At 38.6% G+C, this 23,079-nt stretch overlaps 1 protein-coding gene across 2 annotated transcripts in view; it reads right to left on the bottom strand.

Annotated features, from left to right (window-relative positions):
* The window catches only part of RASGRP1 (RAS guanyl releasing protein 1), a 38,066-nt gene extending 15,393 nt beyond the window's left edge, over positions 1-22,673 (bottom strand). For both annotated transcript variants that reach the window (XR_005954558.1, XM_041460130.1), the window contains exons 1-6: positions 22,547-22,673; positions 20,107-20,276; positions 6,709-6,814; positions 4,528-4,590; positions 3,311-3,442; positions 2,084-2,237 (exon numbers count right to left, since the gene is read on the bottom strand). Coding sequence is in view for 1 of the 2 variants with exons in the window: in XM_041460130.1 (XP_041316064.1) it covers positions 2,084-2,237; positions 3,311-3,442; positions 4,528-4,590; positions 6,709-6,814; positions 20,107-20,276; positions 22,547-22,578 (657 nt within the window). In the remaining variant the exon portion in view is untranslated. The remainder of the gene's footprint in view (positions 1-2,083; positions 2,238-3,310; positions 3,443-4,527; positions 4,591-6,708; positions 6,815-20,106; positions 20,277-22,546) is intronic.
* Positions 22,674-23,079: the final 406 nt, after the last annotated feature.

The raw sequence follows: 23,079 nt of genomic DNA on the forward strand, positions 1-23,079 counted from the left end.
TCTGAGATTACATAGTACTTACATTACAATTACTCTTTGAATTTTGAACCCAGCCAAGTTTTGCTGGATCTTGAAATTTAAGCAACTACTCTATACAGATAGATAATTTTTAAGTGTCTGACTACATAATTACAAACTTCATAGAAGTTTCAGTACAACTATGAATCAGTTTGTCTTTTTTTCTCAGCAGCCATCTCCTTCAGAAAAAAAATTTTTTAAATGCTGAAAAAATGAATCTCTAAAATGCTACTTGAAAACTCTGAGTTAATTGTGGTACACAAATTCACTGACGTCAACCATAACAAGCTTGTTAGTGGCAGATACACTAAAGTAGTTTAGGTATTTAAATACTGCAAGAGTCTGTTATTGTAATGACTAACTTAAGAGCCTCAACAGGAATGCAGAATCCAGATTCTTACAAAAAAGACTGTGGCCTCCCTGTACTTTATGACTAAAGATTAAAATACTTTCCAAGCACCAGCATGCCTCCAGTCCTTACTCTGTGAACACCACTCCTTGCATTTTAATTTGCTGCAAGATGGATGGTGTCTCACGGAAGATTTTGCTGTATGCTGTGTATGTGACCAAACATTCCCTTCTGACTTTCAAATGCCCAAGCCTTTAAATAGTTATTCCAGGGACTAATAACACAGCTGGTAATTTTCAATCTTTCTCCTGTATATGATACCGTATTAGAATAACAAAAGGATTCTGCAGCTTAGCATGAACATATTCTGCAAATATTTAATTAATATAGCTAATTATTAATTATGTATTATTCTCTGATCCAAAGTCTTGGAAAGCTCAATTTATACAAAAACATATGCAGGTACCCTGCATATAAAATGCATACATGTATGTAACTGTTGGAACTCCATGACACATCTGACACTGACTAAAACCGTACTTATTATACTCATTAATTACCTTACATCTGCACAGAGGTTTTGAAAATTATAAGTTATATAAGCTTTGCATATGATTACTGCCTACAGGCAGCAATCTGTGCATGACTTCAGTTCTACAGCTTTTTGAGTTTAACACAAAACACAGTCATGTACTGTCAGCTCAAAACAAAGTACATGAAAACACAACTGTGAAATCTTCCAACATCTAGGGAGAGCCCCTTTTCTTGCATAGGTTCAGCTTCATATTGTAGTGGTACCAAAAAAACCCACCAAAAACAACTAAATAACAAGCAACAGCAAAAAAACCAACCACTGAAAAAACCACTTCAGTCTTATTATCACACAGACTTTGCAACCCTCCTAGATTTTGGTCCCTAACATTCACTTTTCCACGTGTAAACTGTATCAGGTTTGAAAAGAGGCAATGTTGTAGCATACAATGATGCAAGTGAAGCCAAGGTGCATAGGGAAGTTTGCATCTTACCAGCTACAAGCATTATTGAGAAAATAAATCGAAAGAAAGAAGTATCTTGAACAAGTACTTAAAAATTGTTAGTGTATATGAAAGCTTGTATAATAAAATATGTTTAACCCCCTTACATTAAAAATGGCATTTTCTAGAGTGCTTTCTTATCTCTGGTCTTTATTTTGTTATGCACAGTCAAAAAAGGCAAGCAGAGTCCAGTGGCTATCTTCAGTGCAGTCAATTAATCACTGCACAGGATTGCTGCACTGTTCACTACAGCCACAGAAGGTTAGCATTCTAGCAGAATATTCCAAGTTTCCTCATCCCACTTCAGCCTGATTACTGATTTGAGTCAAAGGATGCTGCCTGTTCTTGTGCCCAATGACATCCCTTGCTCTAACAAGCAGAGCTTCTTTGAAAGGTTTTCTCCTCTTCCTTCCAACTGATCTTGCTCCTGCTCTCCCACAGCTGAGGTTCATTCTCTCACTCACATATGGTTGCAGCAGAAGGGTATTTACTCAGAATCTAAGTTACACTGGCCACCTTCAATACTAGTAAAATAAAAGTCTAGAAAACAAACTCAGCATGTCCAACATCTTGTATGGCAGAGTTAATCTTGTACTACTACCTCTCTGCCATATTTCCTATGTCTTTCCCATATTTGCTTAATATAAATAAATAATTACATAACTAAATAAAAATAACTTACTGATATTCTTCTGAAAGACTTAAACTCAAGATAGGTAAGGTGGTCTGACAGCTCCTCTGGCTCAAGGTGATCAAAAAGAAGTGAGACTTTCCGTTTCTTACTGGTGTTGGCCTTTACACGCTGTGTCAGCTTTCTAGACCAATCCCTAGAATTTCTTTGAAAACACAAATACTCCAAGTTATTTACTGAAGAGAAAAATTTTCCTCTTTCCCTAAGTCAGAGACAACACTGTTTTCATGCCTTACTGCAGCAAAAAGTGAATTGTTTGAATTTCAAAACAGCAAACTCCTTTCATGCATTAGAAATTATATGACAAAATATTATTGTTAGTCTTTATTGTATTGAGGTAGCACTTTAAGTACAGTACAACTGTCTTACTAAACAGCATGAGAGTCTATATAATTTCTGCAATCAGTTCTACATTTTCGGAATAGCCATCTGTAACTTTTTCTTCGTTGAACACATCCAGCACTCCTCCATTTAATAATCCTTAGATTTCCTTGAGCAACCTGAGTATGAACTGTCCCCATTTGCAATTGACACATAGAGTAATAAAATTTATTTCAATTTGAAATACTAAATATCCTCTTTCATAACCAGATCCAAAATGTATGCTAAATTCTGCTCTGCCTTAGCCTGTGCATTTCCAAAGTACAAAGTGACACTTGTTTTGTCAGTTGTACTGTTCCACAGAACTATCTCACTCTCATGCAACAGGGAAACATGTCTTCCCAAGAAAGAACTATGGGATGTACAGCTCTAGGATCTATTCTGGTCACAACAAATATTTTATAACCAAAATCATCTAAACAATATCAAGAGTCTGACAATGTAATTAACTATATCCTCACTTACCTTTGTTGCCAAAATATAAACACATTTTTTTTACCTCATCTGTTACCTAATCAAACTTTATTCTCTTATTTTCAGTGATTTCAAGTGATCTCACAAAACCACTAGGCATCTACAAGTTTCCTAAGTTCCCTGGACAGGGTAAAACCTAGCTGTCGTAGAGAATCAGCCCAGAGTCTATACTGCAGCTAAATTCAACCTAAGCCATTCATGAAAGGCATTCTGTTCCACTACATAATGTACATTTCATCTGTAATGAAGGATAAATTCTTGTAAGGACAGCTAGCAGATGACTTATGAGAGACATTATATTCGAATAAAGGAAATTCAGAGCAAAAGTTTGTTTTCTGAGTATACTGAGACTTCGACACTCACATTTGAGATGTGTCAATTAGACGACAATGTAACTCCTCACCATTAGCTCGAACCACTTCTTGAAATTCCTCCATAGCTCTGGACAGCTTAGAGTCCATTTTGAACATAATCCAGAATTCTGTAATCCAATACCTATTCAAATTAAAACATGTACACACAAAGAAAAAAAATTAAAAAAAGGTTTTGAAGGTTTTGATCTAGTTAGGCTGAAATTTAGTATGATCCTGTATGGGCTGAAATGTTCCTTTGGTCAGTTCAGGTCAGCTGTTCCAGCTGTGTCCCCTCCCAGCCTCAAGCTCACCCCCAGCCCACACTGGCAGGAGCAGATGTGAAACAGAAGGCATTGATGCTGTGTGATCACTGTTCAGCAAGAGGTAAAATAATGCTGAGTTTTACTCACAGACTCAACACGCAGCATTATAGAGGCTGCTATGAAGAAAGTTAACTCCATCCCAGACAGACACACTACCCAGCACTATACATGTAAAAACCTGTGATTGTTGGAAAAATGGAAATGCACATTCTTACGGATGCACATATGTATGAATTTTGCCTGGAAGCAAAAATGTTACCAGATCTCACACAGCACTAAAGCATGCTGACATAACCAATGATAATCTGCTCTGAGATAATAAAATCATCACAATTTAAGACAAATTCTACTTTCCTGTTACTAATAATTTCCCCCTTTGTGTAAAAAAGAGGTATACTCAATCCATTAGAGCTGAATATTTTCCCTCCCTTCTGTTTTCTCTATGCTGAGATATCAAACTTTATTATACTTAATAGGTAAAAAAATAAAGTGCTCCAGGACCATTGCAAGTAGAATTGCTAAGGAGAATTACCTACCAAATGCAACAGAGCTTTGCTTAACATAAAATATCTGCAATATCACACTTAATTTTTAATAGACCAATATAATAATATTAGACACATTTCCATCATTTCCTGAGCACTGTCAATTTTCACAGATGTTTAAGATACAGATTCATATAGACTCAGTTCAAAACTGTGACCTGACAACTCTTGCACCAATTTAAGCCAAAAGCCAGTTGGACCTTGCTGTGTAGAGCTGCTAAAGAGAACCTTGAAAAGCTGAAGCAGAATACCCGTTTCTCTTTTTAATGTAATTTCAGACATGCCAGAACATATTTATATTTGTCACATGGACAACTGCAGACTAACAACTAATAGCTACCAACCACAAATATACTTACCTCACAAAATAGCAGATCTTCACACACAGCATGGAAGAGTTATTTTCTAAAGCATTAAGATAGGTAGAAAACTGTTAAGGAAAACCACATCCATTCATATATGATGTAAAATGTAACATGCTTGATACTTCCCAACCTGTAAGCAGTAAGAATCATCCTGCTGGATGGCAGATATTGTATCAGATTAGGGTTTTACATAAGTATATACAAAGTATATCCCAAGGTTGTTACCAAAGTTTATTGCAACTATGGCTACACTAAGAGTAATATTGGCGCTGTTGCCAGAGTACTGAGTAGTGTTAACCAGTGAAGGGATTCTGTTTTCTACATGTTTCTTTGTAACATGCCTCACAATTTCTCATATAAGTTGTGCACTGACACATGTATTTAAAATTTGAAATATTCATACCAAATTTATCAATCAATGCATTTATGAAGCAATCCTTTTCAGCTAATTCACTGGAAATTAAAAAAAAGCTTTTTTTTTTCTTTTAAACATAACCAGTTGCAGACAATGGCAGAGCAAAATGTAACAAGGTTCTCCATAGTAACCTCACCTTTCTAGCTACACAACAGTTTTCATTTCATTTGCTCTGGCAACTGAAAGAAATAACCATATTTTTAGTCTATTAGCTCTTTAAAACATGTTTTGATATTGTAGCCAATGTCTGTTGAAGTAATGGAAAATACATTTTGAAAAACATATTATGCATGTCTTGTTTCTTCTGATGGAGGTGACACACGTATTTTCAGGCCTGAAAAACATAATTTAATGAAAATATATTGTGGATCCACTGACAATCTGATTGCAATTAACTGCAGCCTAATCTACCACAGCTGAGGGGACATGCCATCCACCCTTTCAGCACGCTTACACTATGCTGACTACAGAACTGGTGAAGTCTGAGTACATTCCCAAATATTTTTAAGGGCCCCTCTCTGAATGACTAGAATTAGATGATTTACAGACAACTTGTAACCACCTGAAATCACTCCCGTAATTTAGGGGATGGGAAATGGTGCAACTGGAACACTTGCAAGGTTTTGCAAAAAAACAAGAGCCCCGACTACCTGATTCATTCAAACTGTCTTTAACTTTCAATGTCTTTACAGTGAGCTACACACAGAGTTAAAAACCAAGCTTGCAAAATATGCAAGTCTAATAAATTTTGAACTGCTTTTCTGATTGTAGAAAACACTCCATCTCAGAAAGAAGATGCAGGCACTGACTTTGTTGCATTTTCCAAGAGCCCAGGAGCCTAAGTGAAATGCAACACTACACCACAGCTGTAGCTTAGCACACTTGATCCAGCATCTGCCATTAGAGAAGCAACAGGACAGTCCTGCTACAGACAGACAGTCAATGCTCCAGTAAAGCTGTGTTGTCAAGGATGCCGCTTGTAAATGCCTGGAAGATACAGAGTTTGAAGAAAGAAAGGATTATTAAATAGAATTGTACCAAAATTGGATGGAGATTGCTAGCATGACAGGTCTCCATCCTGTACTGTGCTCAACTAATTAGGAGTAAACATTTTGTAAAACTAAGAAGACAGGTAACATATTCCACAATTAAAAATTCCAAAGAAAGACTAGCACTGCGAATATGATCTAGTAGCTACATCGTGAAAAATCCAATGAGCCAGAAACACACACATATGAGTCCAGGCAGCCAACTCAAAATGGGAACAAATAAAAAGGAAAAGCTTATGACTTATTTCAGCAATTTTGAGTGTGTGTGAGAGAAATAATTTTCACTGAAAATTTTCACACCCCAATGACACAGTTTTGTTCTTTGCTCTTTGACTTGGTAAGTGGACAGAGAAAGAAACAGATCTGAAACTTAGGTCCAGGTTCACAGTCCCTAACTAAGGCGCCTACATTCATCTAACACCTGCTGGATATTCCCTCCCTAGCCAACAGAGGGTGATTTATCTGATTTAAAACCTGACTTGGAGTTTCCTCTTTTCCTCTGTGTACAACAAGCAAAACCTGACAAACAAAAAACGCCAACCCCAAACCAAACAAAAGCACACCATACAACCAAAAACTGTAAAGAACAAGTATACAGATTAATTAGTGGAATACTAATACACCCATAGATTAAATATCCTCTACTTACCCCTCTCAAACTTGTCAGGCTATGAAGTTACCTTAAAAGCAGGTGAAGATTACAAAGGATATAGATCAACAAGTTTCTGAAGCATGTCTGCAGAGGAGATGAAAAACTGATGCATGGCCAGAATTATTTTTAGCAGCTGGTTGTTTTGACATGCATTTCCTTCTAAATCTGAAAAACAAAAAGGATTATTCATATTGAAATCTTGCTACACCTTCATAAACAATTTGCAACAGGCTTTTTCAGAATCTTAATTCTAATCAGGTCTGTTCATGTATGCTACTTCAAAGATAGCAGTAACTTACTAATTTAGGGAGTGCATCATTATTCTGGTGAGAGCCACATAACAACTATTATATTTCACTATGTTTGGAAGACCCTTTAAAAATAAGAAGAAAAAAAAAGGCAAACAAAAAAGCAGATGTGTCTCAAAAGTAATCAGAATACCCAGATAATTATACATGATGATCTAAGCTCAGAAATGCACTTAAATGCTTAGTTTTAGGCATACGAATATAAACTTGGAAACAAATCATTGAACTGCAGAGAAAAGTCGTTCAGTTACTGATCCATCTCAGCCAGTCATTGGTATAACTATACTTACCAAACAGAATAACAATATTCTCAATTGTTTGTAAGCCTTTTTGTACAGATGACACACATAACAGCAAAGTGCACACACAGAATAGGATCACAGATGTGCACGGATGCACACAGAATGAGATACAACATATGCTAGAAACCCAGAGGTTAACCTGCGCACACTCCCTGTGCTGAACCTAAAGGTACTGAACACCAACTTGAACTATGCACTACAGGCATTTCAGCAGAGGGGCTTTAGACTACATCTGTCTTCTGGGTCTTCTGGGATTTTTTTTTCCATATGTCAAAAAGATCAAGGGCATGAAATGTAGCAGAGCACTTTAAAAAGTTTCCATTTCTGCAACAAACAGTAGTGAAAGTGTTTGTAAATATTAACTGACAATGTTCTCCCTCAGGCAGTCATACAAGAACATAACCAGCTTGAACTGGAATTTGATGCCCTTTCAAATACAAAAGAAAATTTATCTTCTCAAATAATTTTAAATAAATCAACCTCTATGGGAATAAATGTAGTTCTCTCTTTTAAAAGCAGTAGCAGGAACAAGATAGAGAAGCAAATCACAATACAGCAAAATGGAAGAGGGATGTGAAACAGCAGACTTCCAGCATATGAAATGACATCTACCGCTAAGGAAGGCAGGGAGAAGGCATTTCAACTCGCACATCACCAAAAAGGAACTTTAAACATAGCCCATTTGCAAAACAAGATAATCCACATTCGTTACTGGGTGAGAATTTCCATGCACTTCTACAGGAAGATACCAAATGTAACCACCTTCAGTGGTATGGGCAAGGGGAAAGTCTGCTTGTTCTACAGCCCCATGAATGAGAGCAGCATAGACCCCAAGTAACAGGAAGTTCTTGATCTGCCTTTTGACTTCTGCTGCGAGTTCTGTTTTGCAGCATGAACCAAAGTTTATGTGTTCCTTGTTTGCATCCACACAAAATTTCATTCCGTACTGAAAGAATCCTTCCGAGATACAAACTGCCTAGGTATTACAGCATGAGCACTGAGGGCAAACCAGCAAGTTACTCAGTTAGAGAAGTGGGAAATCTGCAGAGGAAGGCTGGAACATCAAGAATAAATACTTAATCAGGCCTTTAGTATTAGGCATTTTGTACCCTTTGAGTGTCTTCATGAAGAGTAAAATTATTTTAGGCCTTGCATGCAGAGGCCTGTATCCATTTTCTTCCTTTGGCAAAACTTGGTGTTCTGCCAGAAGTTCCATCCACTAGCTCCTGTTTAATCAGGAAAACAGTTCAGTATATGCTTTCCTTGGAAGCCAAATGGATATGTGCACACATACTCTTAAGAACATAAGTTTTCTTCAGCTTCTTGTAAGTGCTCAATATAGATAATTTCCAGACAATAAAGACAAAAAATAACACTCTCTCTCCCTTAGCGCTTTCATTATGTGCATTTCATTGTGTGCAAAATCCTCTGTTCTGACATAACACAGGTATCACTTTGCCACAGGTTCCCATTTGAATTTTTGTTTTCTAGAAGGTCTCTCTTCCATTTAGCTTTTTCGTGTCACAAAGGTACAGAGAAAAACAGTATGTTCTGCCTACTGTTAGCAATTAAGTCAACACATTTATGGTGTTTTTCTGCATAATGAAAGTGTATTTATGCTTCACCACATCCAGACCTAATTATCTTGCAACAGAGATACACTTCATTACAATGGCATGCAATTATTTTGCACACATTAAAGCAATACTAGTTTTGGAGCTATCTGTTCTCTCATCCAACTAAAAGGCTCGCCTTCGCAAAAAAAAACCCCATTGTATTTGTGGTTGCTTAAAAAATAAAACAAACACTCTGCAGAAAAAAATCTAAATGTTCCCCGTACAGCTGAGCACTGAATAGCAAGCCTGCATGGAAGAACTGTACCAGCACACAATTTACAATGGTAAAGCATCTTGTACAAATGGTGGAGCCAGTAAGAGGGCTGGCCTGACTGTGCTGCAAGTGTGCCTCTGAGTGCCTCTGCAGCACTCTCCCGAACCCCCAGCAGTTTGTTTTAAAACTCCTTTTTATTTCCGTTTGTATACCTGCTTCTAACCACACAGCCTACTGAGCAAAACCACGAGTGAATACTAACTGAAGTGGGATGGGTGTGTTTCAGTTAGTCAATTTACATTAAAGAAAGCTGCAAATTACTGCCAAAGCCTTAGCTTTGTCTCACTGCAGCAAAATACAAATAACCAACTTGTTATTTGCTGCATGTTTTTCTCCTGCAAATTCCCTTATTGTATCAATATTTTAATAAATATACTCTGAAACAAAACAGAAAGCAGAAGTTAAATATACTTTTCCAGCATTTAACTCCACGAGTGAAAGCACAATGACAGTTAATTATAAGTATTTTATGATCCATGTAGTAGAACAAAGCCACTAAAAACTACAATTACAGAAGTTCCACTTCTTATGTGAGACTCACAATACACAAGGGTAAGAACTTTCTAATTTAGACCCATCAGCCACTCTATTGCATGACCCAATGAGTGACTCCTCCTAATCTTTTTAGATTTAGATTTAGAAATAGCTTAAGTATCTCTAGGTCCTTGAATGCTTTAGAGAAACAAGCTGCTCAAAAGTCAGTAAGCAAGGCTTTAAGAGCAAACTACCTGCTTTCCACAGGTCCTGATGGCCACGAGCCTGTGGTAAATATACTTAACAGAAAGAATATGTTCAGTAGAGAAGATCGCTGCACTGAGACCTTCTCTCTGATGCATGAATGCAATAAGGCAGTAGTAAGAATGTCAAGGATGTCTTAACCAAACTGAATTTTACAGGAAAGAAAAGCTAGCTTTTCTAGGTCTAAGAGGCCCTTATTTCATAAGCACCATCTTTATTTCATAAGCAGGTTCCAACTGTATCACCTAGAGTACAATCTGAAATGAATCAGAAGTGAATCACGGAGCACTGACATCACATGATCAGTGACTAAGCTACTGAGAACACGAATAACTTCTTGTAAACTCCCTTAAGTCTTTCAGTGGTTATCAAAATGCAGAAAACAACACAGTGCAAGAAAGTAGCAAGCAATTGCCAGAAGTTAAGTGCAAAGCTGAAAGTCGTGGGTTGCTATACTGATGTGCTACAGAGAATTCTTCAAGACTTCTGCATTTTTTTCTAGTAGTTTAAAGAACATGGTGTGAGGATGGTGCTATAAATGTCTGCAAAGATTAAGACAACATGTGATCTGAAAACTGAGGGAACTTACGTTCTTAAGGTCTCAAGGTTTCAAAGAGTTTCAAAGACCTTGATAAAACACACAGACACGTAAGAAATATGCAGATACATGTGGAAGTACACGGTAGGGTTTAGTGACTGAAATGAAAAAGGTGTAAGTCAATGCATCTGCCCCACATGCGAGGTGCAGTACTGCAAGATAACTTTAAAATGGCTAGAAGCAACCAAAATGAAATAAAATATTTCATGAGTATTTTACAGATACTCCCTGGAAATTCCCTTTACAAACAGGAAACCGCCTGTTCCCCTTCAGCTTAAAACTTGTGCAACCCATAGTAGCCTTCTTATTCCATGCTTTCTACTTCTGTGTTGGAATTTGATACCCTATAACAGAGCTAGTCATTTAACTCTCTTCATTAAATTGAATACATTTGGCCAGAATCAGATTCATAAGAAGCCACCATTCTCCTTATCAGTTATGACACCATTACTGAGGGTCAGCAAGCAGATTCAACTTAAACTAATTTTTTAACGACAGCTGAATGCTCAGTTGATGGCAGGTATCAGGGCTAGGAGCTAATATATTGTATTCCGCTGCTCTAATACAGAAACAGCTTTCTCAATATCACGCCTCAGAACCAGTTTAATTTGTTCTTATAATTCTACAGTGATGAGGACTTCACAGCTCTTGCAGGTGACTTATTCCAATGCTTGAATTTGTCTACCTTTTCAAGAGTCCTTCTTTCTGTCTAATCAAATATTCCAGGCAACTTGGGATGCTTAAGCCCAGACTCCAGCTGACAGAAAAAAATTTTCTTTTCCTTATCAATATATTTTCTCTGTTTAAGGGTTGCATCCCTCTATTTTCTGAGCTAAGAGACATCAAATTTGTCATTTTTTTATTCCTCAGAGGCAAGGTTTTCTAGCTTTCTGTCAACTTTGATGTTTTTTTCTGAATCCTTTGTAGCTCGCACCATTATGAAGAAAACCTGAATACAGTACTACAGAGGAGATCTTAGCACCAGAGTTAGAATATTATTCTTAATATCCTTTACATAATACCTTTATATACACCTACATTTTAATGTAAGTAAATGTATAATGTATATGCAGAAAATATGAAAGTAAACACATCCCCACACACACACAAAGTTTCTGCAGTGATACAACATCATTATTGTAATTAATACCATTTTCAGTTTTCAAGTCCCTCTTCATAATGAGAGCCTTTTCTGCAGAAATGCCATATATGAAGGACTTTACCATACTGTTTTTACAGCTGATTACTCTAAGTAGAACTTTTACTCATCCTTAGTGAATTTTTCTTTATTTCAAATCACTAAGTACTTAATATCTTTCAGAAATAATATAACTTGCAAAAATTACACAGTAATTAGGTAATAGAATGCTTTTTTTTAGTTTTAGCTGCAGCTGAAAGCTGGTGGAATACTGAGCTCCAGCTTACATTTCATTCTGTACAGGATGATGGTATTCCCCCTCATGCCACAAGAGTTACATGATGTTTAGCAGACAGCATCAAAAACCTCAGGGAATTGCACCCAAGTTTTGGATTCGTTTGTGTCTTTTTTAATTGGCTTATTGTCCATACATGCCTGCAACTATTGAGTTTTACATACATTTATTTACACAAGTAATTGACCTCAGGAAGAAATGCGCCAAAACTAAACTTGGAAGAAATCAGTATTTTCCTGAGAGGAAAAATTGCACTACTTTGTGATCAATCCTGCACCAACAGCTCTCTAAACAAGCCAAGTTAACAAAAATGTTAGAAGAAACACCATAAAGTTGGTGTTTCTTCAAGTCTATTCCCTTTAAACTCCCTACAGAATACAGGACAGGGGAACCCACTCCTGCTCCTCCAAATACTCATAAACAATGCAGATATATCCAAGACAAAAGCAGGGATAATATGCATCCAAAAAGAATAATAAGACTGTTTTGCGTGACGGTAGGGAACATTAGGGGAGAGAAATCTCGAGGGAAGATCATTACCCTCTCTCAGAAACAGCTTTTGGAAAACTACAGCTTGCAGAAAGAGCTCTAGGTGGGTAATTCTTTGAAATTAAAACAAGGAGATAAAAGCTCTTGTCAAAGGGAAATGGGATGATTTTCTGAAATTAAAATGTACTTTGAGAGAAACCAAATGCAATGTGGGTGGAAAGCATTCCATTAGCCTTGGAAATTCAGACGAGGTACACAGAAGAAGACAAAAAGTTTGCACACACAGATGCACACCACACATCCTTCTACAGCATATTTAAAATATTGATTTTAGCAAATTTAGATGCAAACTTTTTAATAAAATAGTCTTTTTCTCCAAAGCCTACAAAATATAATTTGAGTATTCAAGACTTCTTCCAAAGATTCAAGTCATGATGCCGGAGCCATGTGAATTTTTTGAGCTGCAGGCAACTCCTGAATAATTCAAGTGTAATGCTTGGCACTACAGCTGTGCTAGCACAGGCACTGATGGACAGGAAAAAGCAGACTCCCTGAACAGAACCAGAAACTTCTGAGGTCAGTGTCCCTGTCTGACCACTGAGCCCAGATGTGTGCTTAACCCTTACTCTGCAGTGTTTTACAACAAGCTTCCCTCTAAGGGCATGACTGATCCTGAGGCAGTCAGTCATCACATCCAAGGAAGCAGGCAGCGTGTCCCACCCAAAGGTTCAAACTGCAACAGACTAGTAGACACCACACTGCTTGCCTCTCAAGGGCTTGAAGAAGTTGCAGATCCCTTGGGTGGCACCTCCTGACCTCGATTTTCCTTAGTGCTGCATGCTCCAGCTCTAATCCTGCTCTAATATTCTTCACTTACCATTTCACTTACATACCTACGCTTCCTAGTCTTTGCTTTAACTTCTGGGTATACTTCTGGAACTGGTGTTTACAAACTATGGCAAACTAACCTCAGCAGCTGGGGATGCCTTCTCACACTGCCCCACCAGGAAGGAGGCAGGAGGGACACAGCCAGAACAGCTGACCCCAGCTGACCAGTGGATATTTCGTGTCATATCATGTAATGCTCAGCATTTAAACACAGGCTGCAAGTTTGTCAGGGCTGCTGTTGCTTGGAAACTGTCTGAGTATCAGCTGGTTGGTGATGGGCAATTAGAATATTTTGCATTGTTAAATAATAGTTATACTGATTTTTCCTATTTAGTTATATTTAGATGCATGAAGATAGAATTTGCAGTCATATCCTGGTAGTAAATATAAGTAAATAAGAGACAGCATTATAAAGAAGAAAGTCTAAGTTTTCTTCATTTTGTTTTATTACTTACTTGTTGGCTTTGGAAAATTATATTGAAAAAGTGAAGTCAAATTTGCTAAATAGAACTCTATAATATATATATAAAGATATCTAAAGTTCCTTTTCTTTGGGAAAAGATTTTCACAGACATTAGGTGAAAAAAGAAATCATTTTCATTTTGGTACAACCACAATTAACTTTAATAGTTAGCTAAACAGCACTTAGAATTCTCCAGAGCAGTAACTACTTTTCTCTTCCCACAATGTCATGCATTCTACAGAGCAGTAATGACTCTTCTGTTCCCACAATGTCATTAATTGATCATTAACATAGTTTCTGTTGCCAAGCAATAGTAAGGTTTCTGCACTGTATTTGACCAAATAGCACTCAGATTACTTAACACACAATGATCAACAGCATTTTCACACAGAACAGCACTGTGAATAAAACTTAACTACATTGGGGGGATTAGAGACCTCAACATTCAGCTCGGGCTTCAAGAGCAAGGGATAGAACCCTGCAAGCTTGTGCAGCATGAGACAAAAGCAAATGACTGTTCAGACAAACCTAAGAGGAAAAAAGCAAATGGCCACAGTTGCATTCTGTGGGTGTGCATATGACTTGAATTTATTGCCTTTGAATCAGAATCCCATATGAGAATTTGTTATATAGTAAATTTGATAAATGGATAAACAGTAATTGAACTGTGATTGTTTTAGCAGTTAATTGTATGTTTGAACTAGACTGGAAGAACGTATCTATGTTCAAAGTAGAGTGAGTTCTTCCAGATAACCGATATGGGAAAAACGGGATAGTTTTCATTTTTTTCTGTATTTTAGAGGAGAAAATGCCTACAGCTCTAAAGAGGGAACTCTAACTTGCCTGCTTTGTTGTTTGTAAGATGGATGCAATATGCATCTGACTCTCAAAGAATTCCTAAGTCTCAATATGTTTTTTGCATTATATTGATACGAGCAATATAAAACATTATCAGTTCATGTAACTACACAACTCAATAATGCAGTTATTTTTTATTCCAGAAAATGTGAACAATGATTACCTTTTAGGTAGCTTACACCTAAGAGTCCACCAGCACCAGCACCTCTGTGAGATTTTTGGTTTCTATCAAAACACTTCCATGGCATCTTTCATCCAAATTAGTCTGGATGTAGTTTCCAGTGTTTCTAAGGCTTGTTTACAAACATGTCACTCTATCACACATTGAGCTAACAAGCTAGTTTAGCACGGATCAAACACTGCAGAACAGCTTACCATCACAACCTACTCCTACACCTAGCTGTCTATGACTACTGTGACCATTAGAAGTTGCAAATTGCATTAGGTTCACATAAATTCTAATCAGAGCATTGCTAATCTTTGAAGTTGTAATTTCCCACTTCCTTTAAGTCCTCCATGGGTTAAAACTGACATATATGTATAAACAAGCAGCTCCAATGCAAACAGTTTATCATGGATGAGATTTCATATGGAATTATGCTACAATGGTCTCAGAAATCTTTTTGTTGCTTTCCTAAAGCCCTTTACTTACATCTCTTTAAAGAAACCAAACACAGGGACACTGTACTGTGACATGCATTTGAAGATGATACTTCTTGATTTCTTTTAAACTGAAGTGTCTGAATTGTAGGATAAGCACAGGTCATCCACATGCTACAGTAAACATTCCAGCACTCAAATATAAGAGGCAAAGAGTAAGATCTTGTACTCAGAAGTTAAGGACAAAAACTCCTTCATAAAAATAACATCTTGAGCTCTTACAGAATTCTCAGCTTTTAAATGATCCTCAGATTTTTTTAGCAAGATGTGTTTGAATAAATGATGGCTTTCTAGTGCACTCTTAGAATTGTTTGTTATGTAATTCTAGATGACATTTCAGGACTTTACTACAGACAAAACAAGGAGATGTCAACTTGGCTATATGCTGAATACACGTTGTCCTGATTGCAACAGTCTTTAAACACTTGTAAAAATAATTTAAACAAACGTTTTGTGTGGGCAAGGAAAAGGCCCTCTGACCCTACATGGTTTATATGATTGAATGCATGTCAAAATAGCTCATTGGATCTTTGAAAGGTATGTTGTTTAAAAAAATAAGCACCTTTAAACTTTACTCTAGATTTTACAAAGTAGATTTATAAGACAAAAACAGATGTAGCCAAAGAAAAGAAACAGGGACCTCTTACCATGCACTAACATATTGTGAAGTTACCAAAAAAAAAAAAATTCTAAATTAGAAATTGACTTCACAACACATATTCAGAACTTCAAGTAGCATGAGGATACCCTAGGGTGATAAATGTCATGAACATTTAGCAGATATAAAGTTAACAAATTAGGTATCCAGTGAAGGGAACACTGCTAATACATTTTTTTCTTTCTGATCTGTAACACTTTCTACACTAAATATATGTTATTCATTTATGTAGTGTCACAAAGATTACTATAAGACCTAGACACAAAAGTATGGCTGTGCTACTAAGCATATGCCTCCTGTGTTCTACTGACCTGCCCGCAAACTGGACCCTACTCTACAACCTTTACAACTTTACAACTAGCAACAAAATAGGAGACAAAGCCATATGGACTTTCAGAGAGCTGTCTGCCAGTCAAAAGTACATTTCCCCAGGAATTTTACATACTACATAATGGAAAAAAAAAGGGGGTTATGTGAAATTCCTATGTGAAATTCCACTCCAGAATCACAGTCACTAATGTACATGTCCTCCAGAATAAATTATCTCCCTCCTGAAGCTGTCATATTCTGGGCCAAGATCTATTAACTACTTCTTTGCTTCCCTGAACTTACAACTTCAGCCATTTTGTTGCAAATCAGGATTAATATCTCTGATGTAGAGGTTGCACTGAATCTAACCTTTCTGCAGCTACTGTCTTTTCTAGTTTTTAATCATTTTACCCTGCCTCCTGCTCTTCCTCTCTATGCACTATCCTCCCTTCTTTCTTTCTCTTTTCCTCCCCTTCTTTTCTAAGGCAATCACATGTGATGCAGTTATTTGTGCTCTACAATTCTTCTTGTCAATTGAGATCATAGCAGTAACACCATCCTGTAGCTACTTATAATGCTGGGAGGTTTTCTGAGACACATTTTGAATCACTGTCCTGTATAACCAAATCTCTTCTCTTAAAACTGGTAAGAGTGGTTCCAAGACTCTACAGATCTTCTCCTAAGAAAGGATCAATATTCCTTTCTAAGATACTTCCTACCTTCAATCTCTCATCATGCTATTTTTTCCCCAAACTCTTGCCTTCACTTACATCCTTGCTTTTTTGTTGCCCTTACTTTTGGCAACTCATTTGCAGGATGATTCATCTTCATCATCCTGATTCAAACTTCCATGGGACTTGAAGAAACCTCTACTTTTAGCATCTCCTCATCATGCTGTTGGATAAACACTGGTATGATGCTACTCTTTCAGATGTAGTGACCACCTACATGACTTCAAACTACCTCTTAAGACCCTCATTGTTTCTGATGCTAAGGCACATGCCTGTCATCAGTCCAAGCTAAAGAAGACCAAGTTTGAGAGAGGTGAAAGAGCACACACACTAATCACCCCAAAGCAGGATTTTAAGTTAACTGCACTGACTAAGCTTTTGGATTAACTTAGCTCTCATGACAAAGTCTTTCATCTTGGAATCCATTTATAATACTGCAGCAAAGTTTAGTTGTCTCACTTTTAATTTCAACTTAGCATATTCCCTTCCTCCTTTCTTCTCCTACTCTATGTTGTAAGATAAACTACAACAATCAATACAACAGGAATCAATATAAATTTACAACCTGTGTTCTCCACAGTTGTGAGTGTGTATTGATTCTTAATACCTTCTCTGTTAGACCTTCTTGTGGTATTCTCTACATATACAGCAAAAGGCTGTCAGCTTCTCCTTACACACCATTGTTGACAGGAGTCTCTCTTACACACTGTTTGCTTTCTCCAAACTTGTGTAATTGAGTGCAGGAATATAAACTCAGCTGCATCTGTTACAGATGAATTGTATTTGTACACATAACATCAGCAAGTGCAGTATAATGCTAACAAGATGCAGTATATATTCTGAAACATGACACATCACCATCTCTATCTACGGCCTCTTGTTGTCCTTAAGACTAGACAAATAAACCAAAGGCTTTTTTCAGAAAGTAAACTTCAAATATACAATGTCTTGGGGGGGTTCTGTACTTTACACATTTAAATAAAACTTGCTCAAATCATAACAATGACTTTATAGAATAATATACAAAATATTACAGGTCAGCATATCCAAGACTGAAGATATAATCTCAGCCTAAACAGAATCATCAGCATAGAGGTTAGAAAATTTCAGTACTATGCACGGAAAGAAATTTCTCAATCATTCAGATTCCTTGTAATCATTCTGCAGCTATGCTTTTTTCCCACCATTTTACTCCCTGCCCCCAACCCTCTTCAAAATCTCAGATTAAAGACTTTTTATCTCTTCCTTTATGGCACAATCATGTGAATGAATTTTGCACTGGTTTTGGTGATAGCTACAAGAGCCTTCTTTAATGAACTTCATTATGGAGGTTATCTAGTGTTGTAACAGTTGTATTTTTATTTAAATACCTTAATGGAAAGTTCCAACATAGCATGGGACATGCATAATTTCATAGAAGATGTATAAATACAGACACAACTCTGAATTGTCCAATTAAGGGTCTAAACCTCTGCAGCACACAACATGATTTTAGCAGTCCTTAGTGAGTTTTAATGATGTTTGCTGATGCACTACAATTCACCTTGCTCAACTTATCTACAGCTTGTCAAGGGTCAAAAAAAACCCCTATCAAGTGGATTACAGTAAATTTTCTAGCTGAAGTGTGAAACCCTTAAGAAAGATTCACATGCATGTGTAGCTGAACTGCACAGGTACACCTGCTTTTCTTCATTACCTTAGTCCTTTTAATATACTGATGCTCAGGAATCTGAGAACACCTAAGCATGTCTATATTGCTATACAGAGTATTAACCAAAAATTATCTCCTACTCAGGGTTTCACCTGCACTACTTTAAATCAATCACTTTAATAACCATACTAGATTTTTATAATGTTGCATTGATATTACTGGTCTTTCATAAAAATGTGGAGACATTAATACTGGTCAAGTAGTCACAATATTACAGCTACCTGAAGGTCTTATGTTTTAGATATCTTATCCCCCTCCTACTGAACTGAAACCTATAAAAATATCAGTCAACATTCATTAAGGAATTAGGGCTTTATAGAAGTTCAGTGTCTTCACAATAATGAATTGGGGAAGAAAAGAAGCAAAAAAGAAACAAGACTTTACTGACAATTGCATGTTTCACCAGCTTTTCTCAGACATGCATTTCTCTACTCATGCTGATTAGAAGGCTTTAAAGTTAAAGAAACCCTCATTTTAAACAAATGTGAAAGATTAGTCATTGTTTACACAGTATTTATGCACTGTACCAGTAGATCAGCACGATGTGTTACTATTTAACTATATAGATAATTATTTTAGAGCTGAGTGGGTGTTCAAGTACATTTATCTTCTAAGGACTACTTCTGAAACTAAGACTTTCCCACATATACTTTGGCAGTAGCTCAAAGCACTGAAAGACTCAGCATTAACAAACAGATGTGCTACTTATAAGCAAATTATTCAGAAGCACTTTAAGTGTCTTCAGTAACAACATTTTAATAATATTGAATATAAACACATTTACTAATGGAAAAGTTGGAAAAGGAAACTAGGGGTACAAGGCTCAGGCAATGGTTACACATATATATTTCAATTCTTACTGTAAAAGGACAAATAGATAACTGATAAGTTTAAAAAAAATGCAGTTGTGATTTCTGTTTGGATTCTTTCTCTTTTACACAGAAACAACTTTAAATCTATACTGATAATGCAAAAAGCAATCCAGTGTTATCTCACCTAGCTTGAAAACAGCCCTTGTTGTTTAAAAATGTTTAATATGAACATGTTGCTTACACGCATTATGAGAATGTTACTGTAATATACAAAAATATAACGATTACTTGCTGAAGTTTACAAAATTGGTACTTGAAGGAACAACAGAAGTACTCTTAAAAGTGTAGACGATTGGCACTTGTCTGGTTCCCTCAAGAAAAAGCAGTAGTTACTCTAATCTCTCAGCATATATTACACACATCTGCATAAACACACCATTAACCAAAAAAACAATCACCTGTAGCACAGACAATTCTCAGTTAACACCATTCTACTTCACCAATAAATCCATTGAATTCCCTACTGGGGGATTTAAACATAGCCAATAGAAACATAATCATAGACATAGAAACAAATTAATATGACTCTAAAAACCTCCAGGTACTCACCAAAAGACTGAATGCAGGTTTCAAGAAGATCTTCCAAAGTGGCTCCTTTGGCTAGGTGTCCCAAGGGCACCATCATGACCTGAGTATGATTTGAGAGGCTGTGACAGTGGCTGCTCTGCTGCAGCTCCAGCGCTGATTCAGGGCCAGTGCTGCATGCTTGGGCAGGTTGCCTAGAAGAAAGCACAATAGTGAAGTAAACACAAGGTAGAGTGGCAAATTTTACACTGCATGGGAAAGGAGGAGAGATTTAAAGGACAATTAACTCATTCTAGTTAGAGTCCTGAAAGACATAACCCTCCCACTTGATATGTACACCAAAGGGACTGCTCAGTAAGTGACTTTTTTTCTGCTAAATGCCTTTTGCAGAGCACATGGTCATAGAGCTCCCTGAATGATCTGTCAGGACTATCAGGAGTCTTGCCTGTTTGTTGGAGAGTATGCAATAACCTACCACCAGATGTTTTTGTGTCCACCAAAAGTAAAGGAGGAAAAAAAAATATTAAACACATTGGAAAACACCTGACTAGTTTTATTAATTTAATCTGAAAAGTCACTGTTAAGGAAACAAAATATCAGCACAATCTAATAGTGGAGTATTCACAATCAAAACAAATATATTAATTCGCATCCATTTAATACCATTATTTCCTAGGTTGTTTTAAAATAGTATACATAAACAAATAAGTTTATTTAATAACAATTGTAAATTAGACAAAAATAAAGCACGTATCTAATTTTAGTCTTGTGTTTTGCCCATATAATACCTTCTACTTCAAGAATGTGTATGTTTATGGATAATATTAAAGGCTATTCGTTGCCTGCACACAAGTTCATATTTCTGTATGAAACAGTAAATTGGAATAATATTGTATTAATGAAAAGTGATGAAATATATTTGCCTGCAGATACCAGGAACCACTGCAAAATCTGACTTGAGAGTATAACCATATAGCTCACAAAAGAACAACAAGCATTGCCATTTCAATGAAACTTGGGTTTATTTCAGGGACTCCTGAAATTTCAGGTATCCCTTGAGTTTATTTCAGACACTCCACAGCCTTCCTAAACAAGTGACTCCAGTGGCTTTAAGGTGCTATCTTAAGCTTTCACAGAACTCTTCTTGGAACACTATGCAAGACTCTATTATAATCAGCTGACAGTCCCAGGAAGAAACGGCATAGAAATTCCTCCAGTGTGTGTATTACATACAGATAGTAAAAGTAAAGTCACAGACATCCCTGAATAGGTACTCCTGCATGAAGTTAAAAAAACGCATGCCTTATGAAGACAAACTGGACCCTACCTCATCCCCATGGAAGTCCAGCCTCATCCTTACCTTTCCATCTCACTTGAATGCTGGGGAAGCCACGACACTGACCACGGCGTCATTTACAACCCAGCACTGATCCCAGGCCTCCATAGTTTGAAATTCATGAAAATACACGCCTGACCCTTCAGAGGCGGTGCTCATCACTGACTGAGCTCCTCCGTAGTTAGGCTGACAGTAGCTGACATGCAAATGTTCTCTTCCCTTCCCCCTTTTTCTCAATTTCCCTCTTAGCTTTGTGATCTGACTTCCTGTTCTCATATAAAAAGAACAAGGGCCTGATCAGCTTTCAGTGTTTTCTTTTTACAAGCTTAAGTCCCCTCCTCTAGCTTTATTCCAGCGCCTCTTCAACACAGGGGAGTGGATCCCAGCATGCAGTAACAAAGTAAGAGTTAAGGTAGAAGATATTTCAGGCTTTGGCAACACCCAGGAGAAAACCTGAAGTTTCCACACCTGAAAAAAGTCTCGTTATACTGCGACCGACTTGGCCATGCTGGACAGACAAAGCTCAGCCGGTGGCACTACTGGTTATTCCTTAGAACAGATCCTCTCGCAGCAGTCACCCGACATGACAAACACATGAAAGAGCGACTGAGGTGCAGCGGGGGGACGCCCGCCCTGCATTTCCACTGCACGCCCTCGGCGGTGGGGAGGACATCACACATAAGTGACCGTGCTCTGGCTGACTGACCCGGAGCAGGTGCCGCTTCCCCGGCGGGGCGGTGCCAGCCGCGCTCCCGGCCCCCGCCCGCCCGGCGGCCCGGGCCGTGCCGCAGGTAACCGAGCCCGGGCTCAGCCGACACCGCAACGTGAGGCGCCTCCACCCGCGCTGACCCTCGCGCTCGGCCACACTGGCATCCCAAAGGTGAAACAAAATCCTCCCCCGCACACCCCCTCCCGCGCTTCTCTCCTCTCCCTGTCCCGCTCGGGAGGGCTCCGGCCGGCCCCCGCAGTCCCACCCCCGTGCCCCGCGGAGCCCCCGCCGGCCCCTCCGCGGGGAGAGCCGCGCCCGCCCCAGCGGGCACCGCACGCTGTCAGGCGTGACACCGACCCCGGTGCCCTCCGCCGCGGGGAGGGGAGCGACGGGGGCACAAAGCAGCACGGCAAACTCACTGGTTTTCTCTCCTCTTGCCTAAGGTCCCCATGCCGGTTCCAGCCGCAGCTCCGCCCGGCTGGCTCTGCCGGCAGCGCAGGGAGCGGGGCTGCGCGGGGCGGAGGAGGCCGGGCGGAGCGGCGCGGCCCCGAGCATCGCCCCCTCCCTCCCGCCTCGCCGCTCTCCCGCTCCCGTCTCGCCTCGGGAGGAGTCTGAAACCGATTCAAGTAGGGCAGCGACGGCGGCTGCCGCCACCCGTGACGAGCGCTGGCGGAGATCTTATCGGCAGGAGGAAGTACTGAGCTGGGGCTGCTCTTCTCTGAAGCCGCCGGCTTTACTGGGTACCCGCACGCGCTCTCACCGCCCGGCTCTGAAGCCGCCACAACTTTTTTCTACGGCACCACCTGGGCCGGTGGGGCAGGGCAGGACCTGCCCTTCCCTCTCCTCCCCTCCTCCCTGAGCAGGCTGTTTCCCAGCAGCGCCTGGAGCTGGAGCGAGGGGCGAGCGGTCGGCCCGGCCCAGTGAGCCTCTGTGCCTGCTGAGGTGGAGGCAC

The sequence above is a fragment of the Pyrgilauda ruficollis genome, unplaced genomic scaffold (assembly GCF_017590135.1).
Source record: "Pyrgilauda ruficollis isolate IOZ18807 unplaced genomic scaffold, ASM1759013v1 scaffold14, whole genome shotgun sequence".
NCBI lineage: Eukaryota > Metazoa > Chordata > Aves > Passeriformes > Passeridae > Pyrgilauda > Pyrgilauda ruficollis.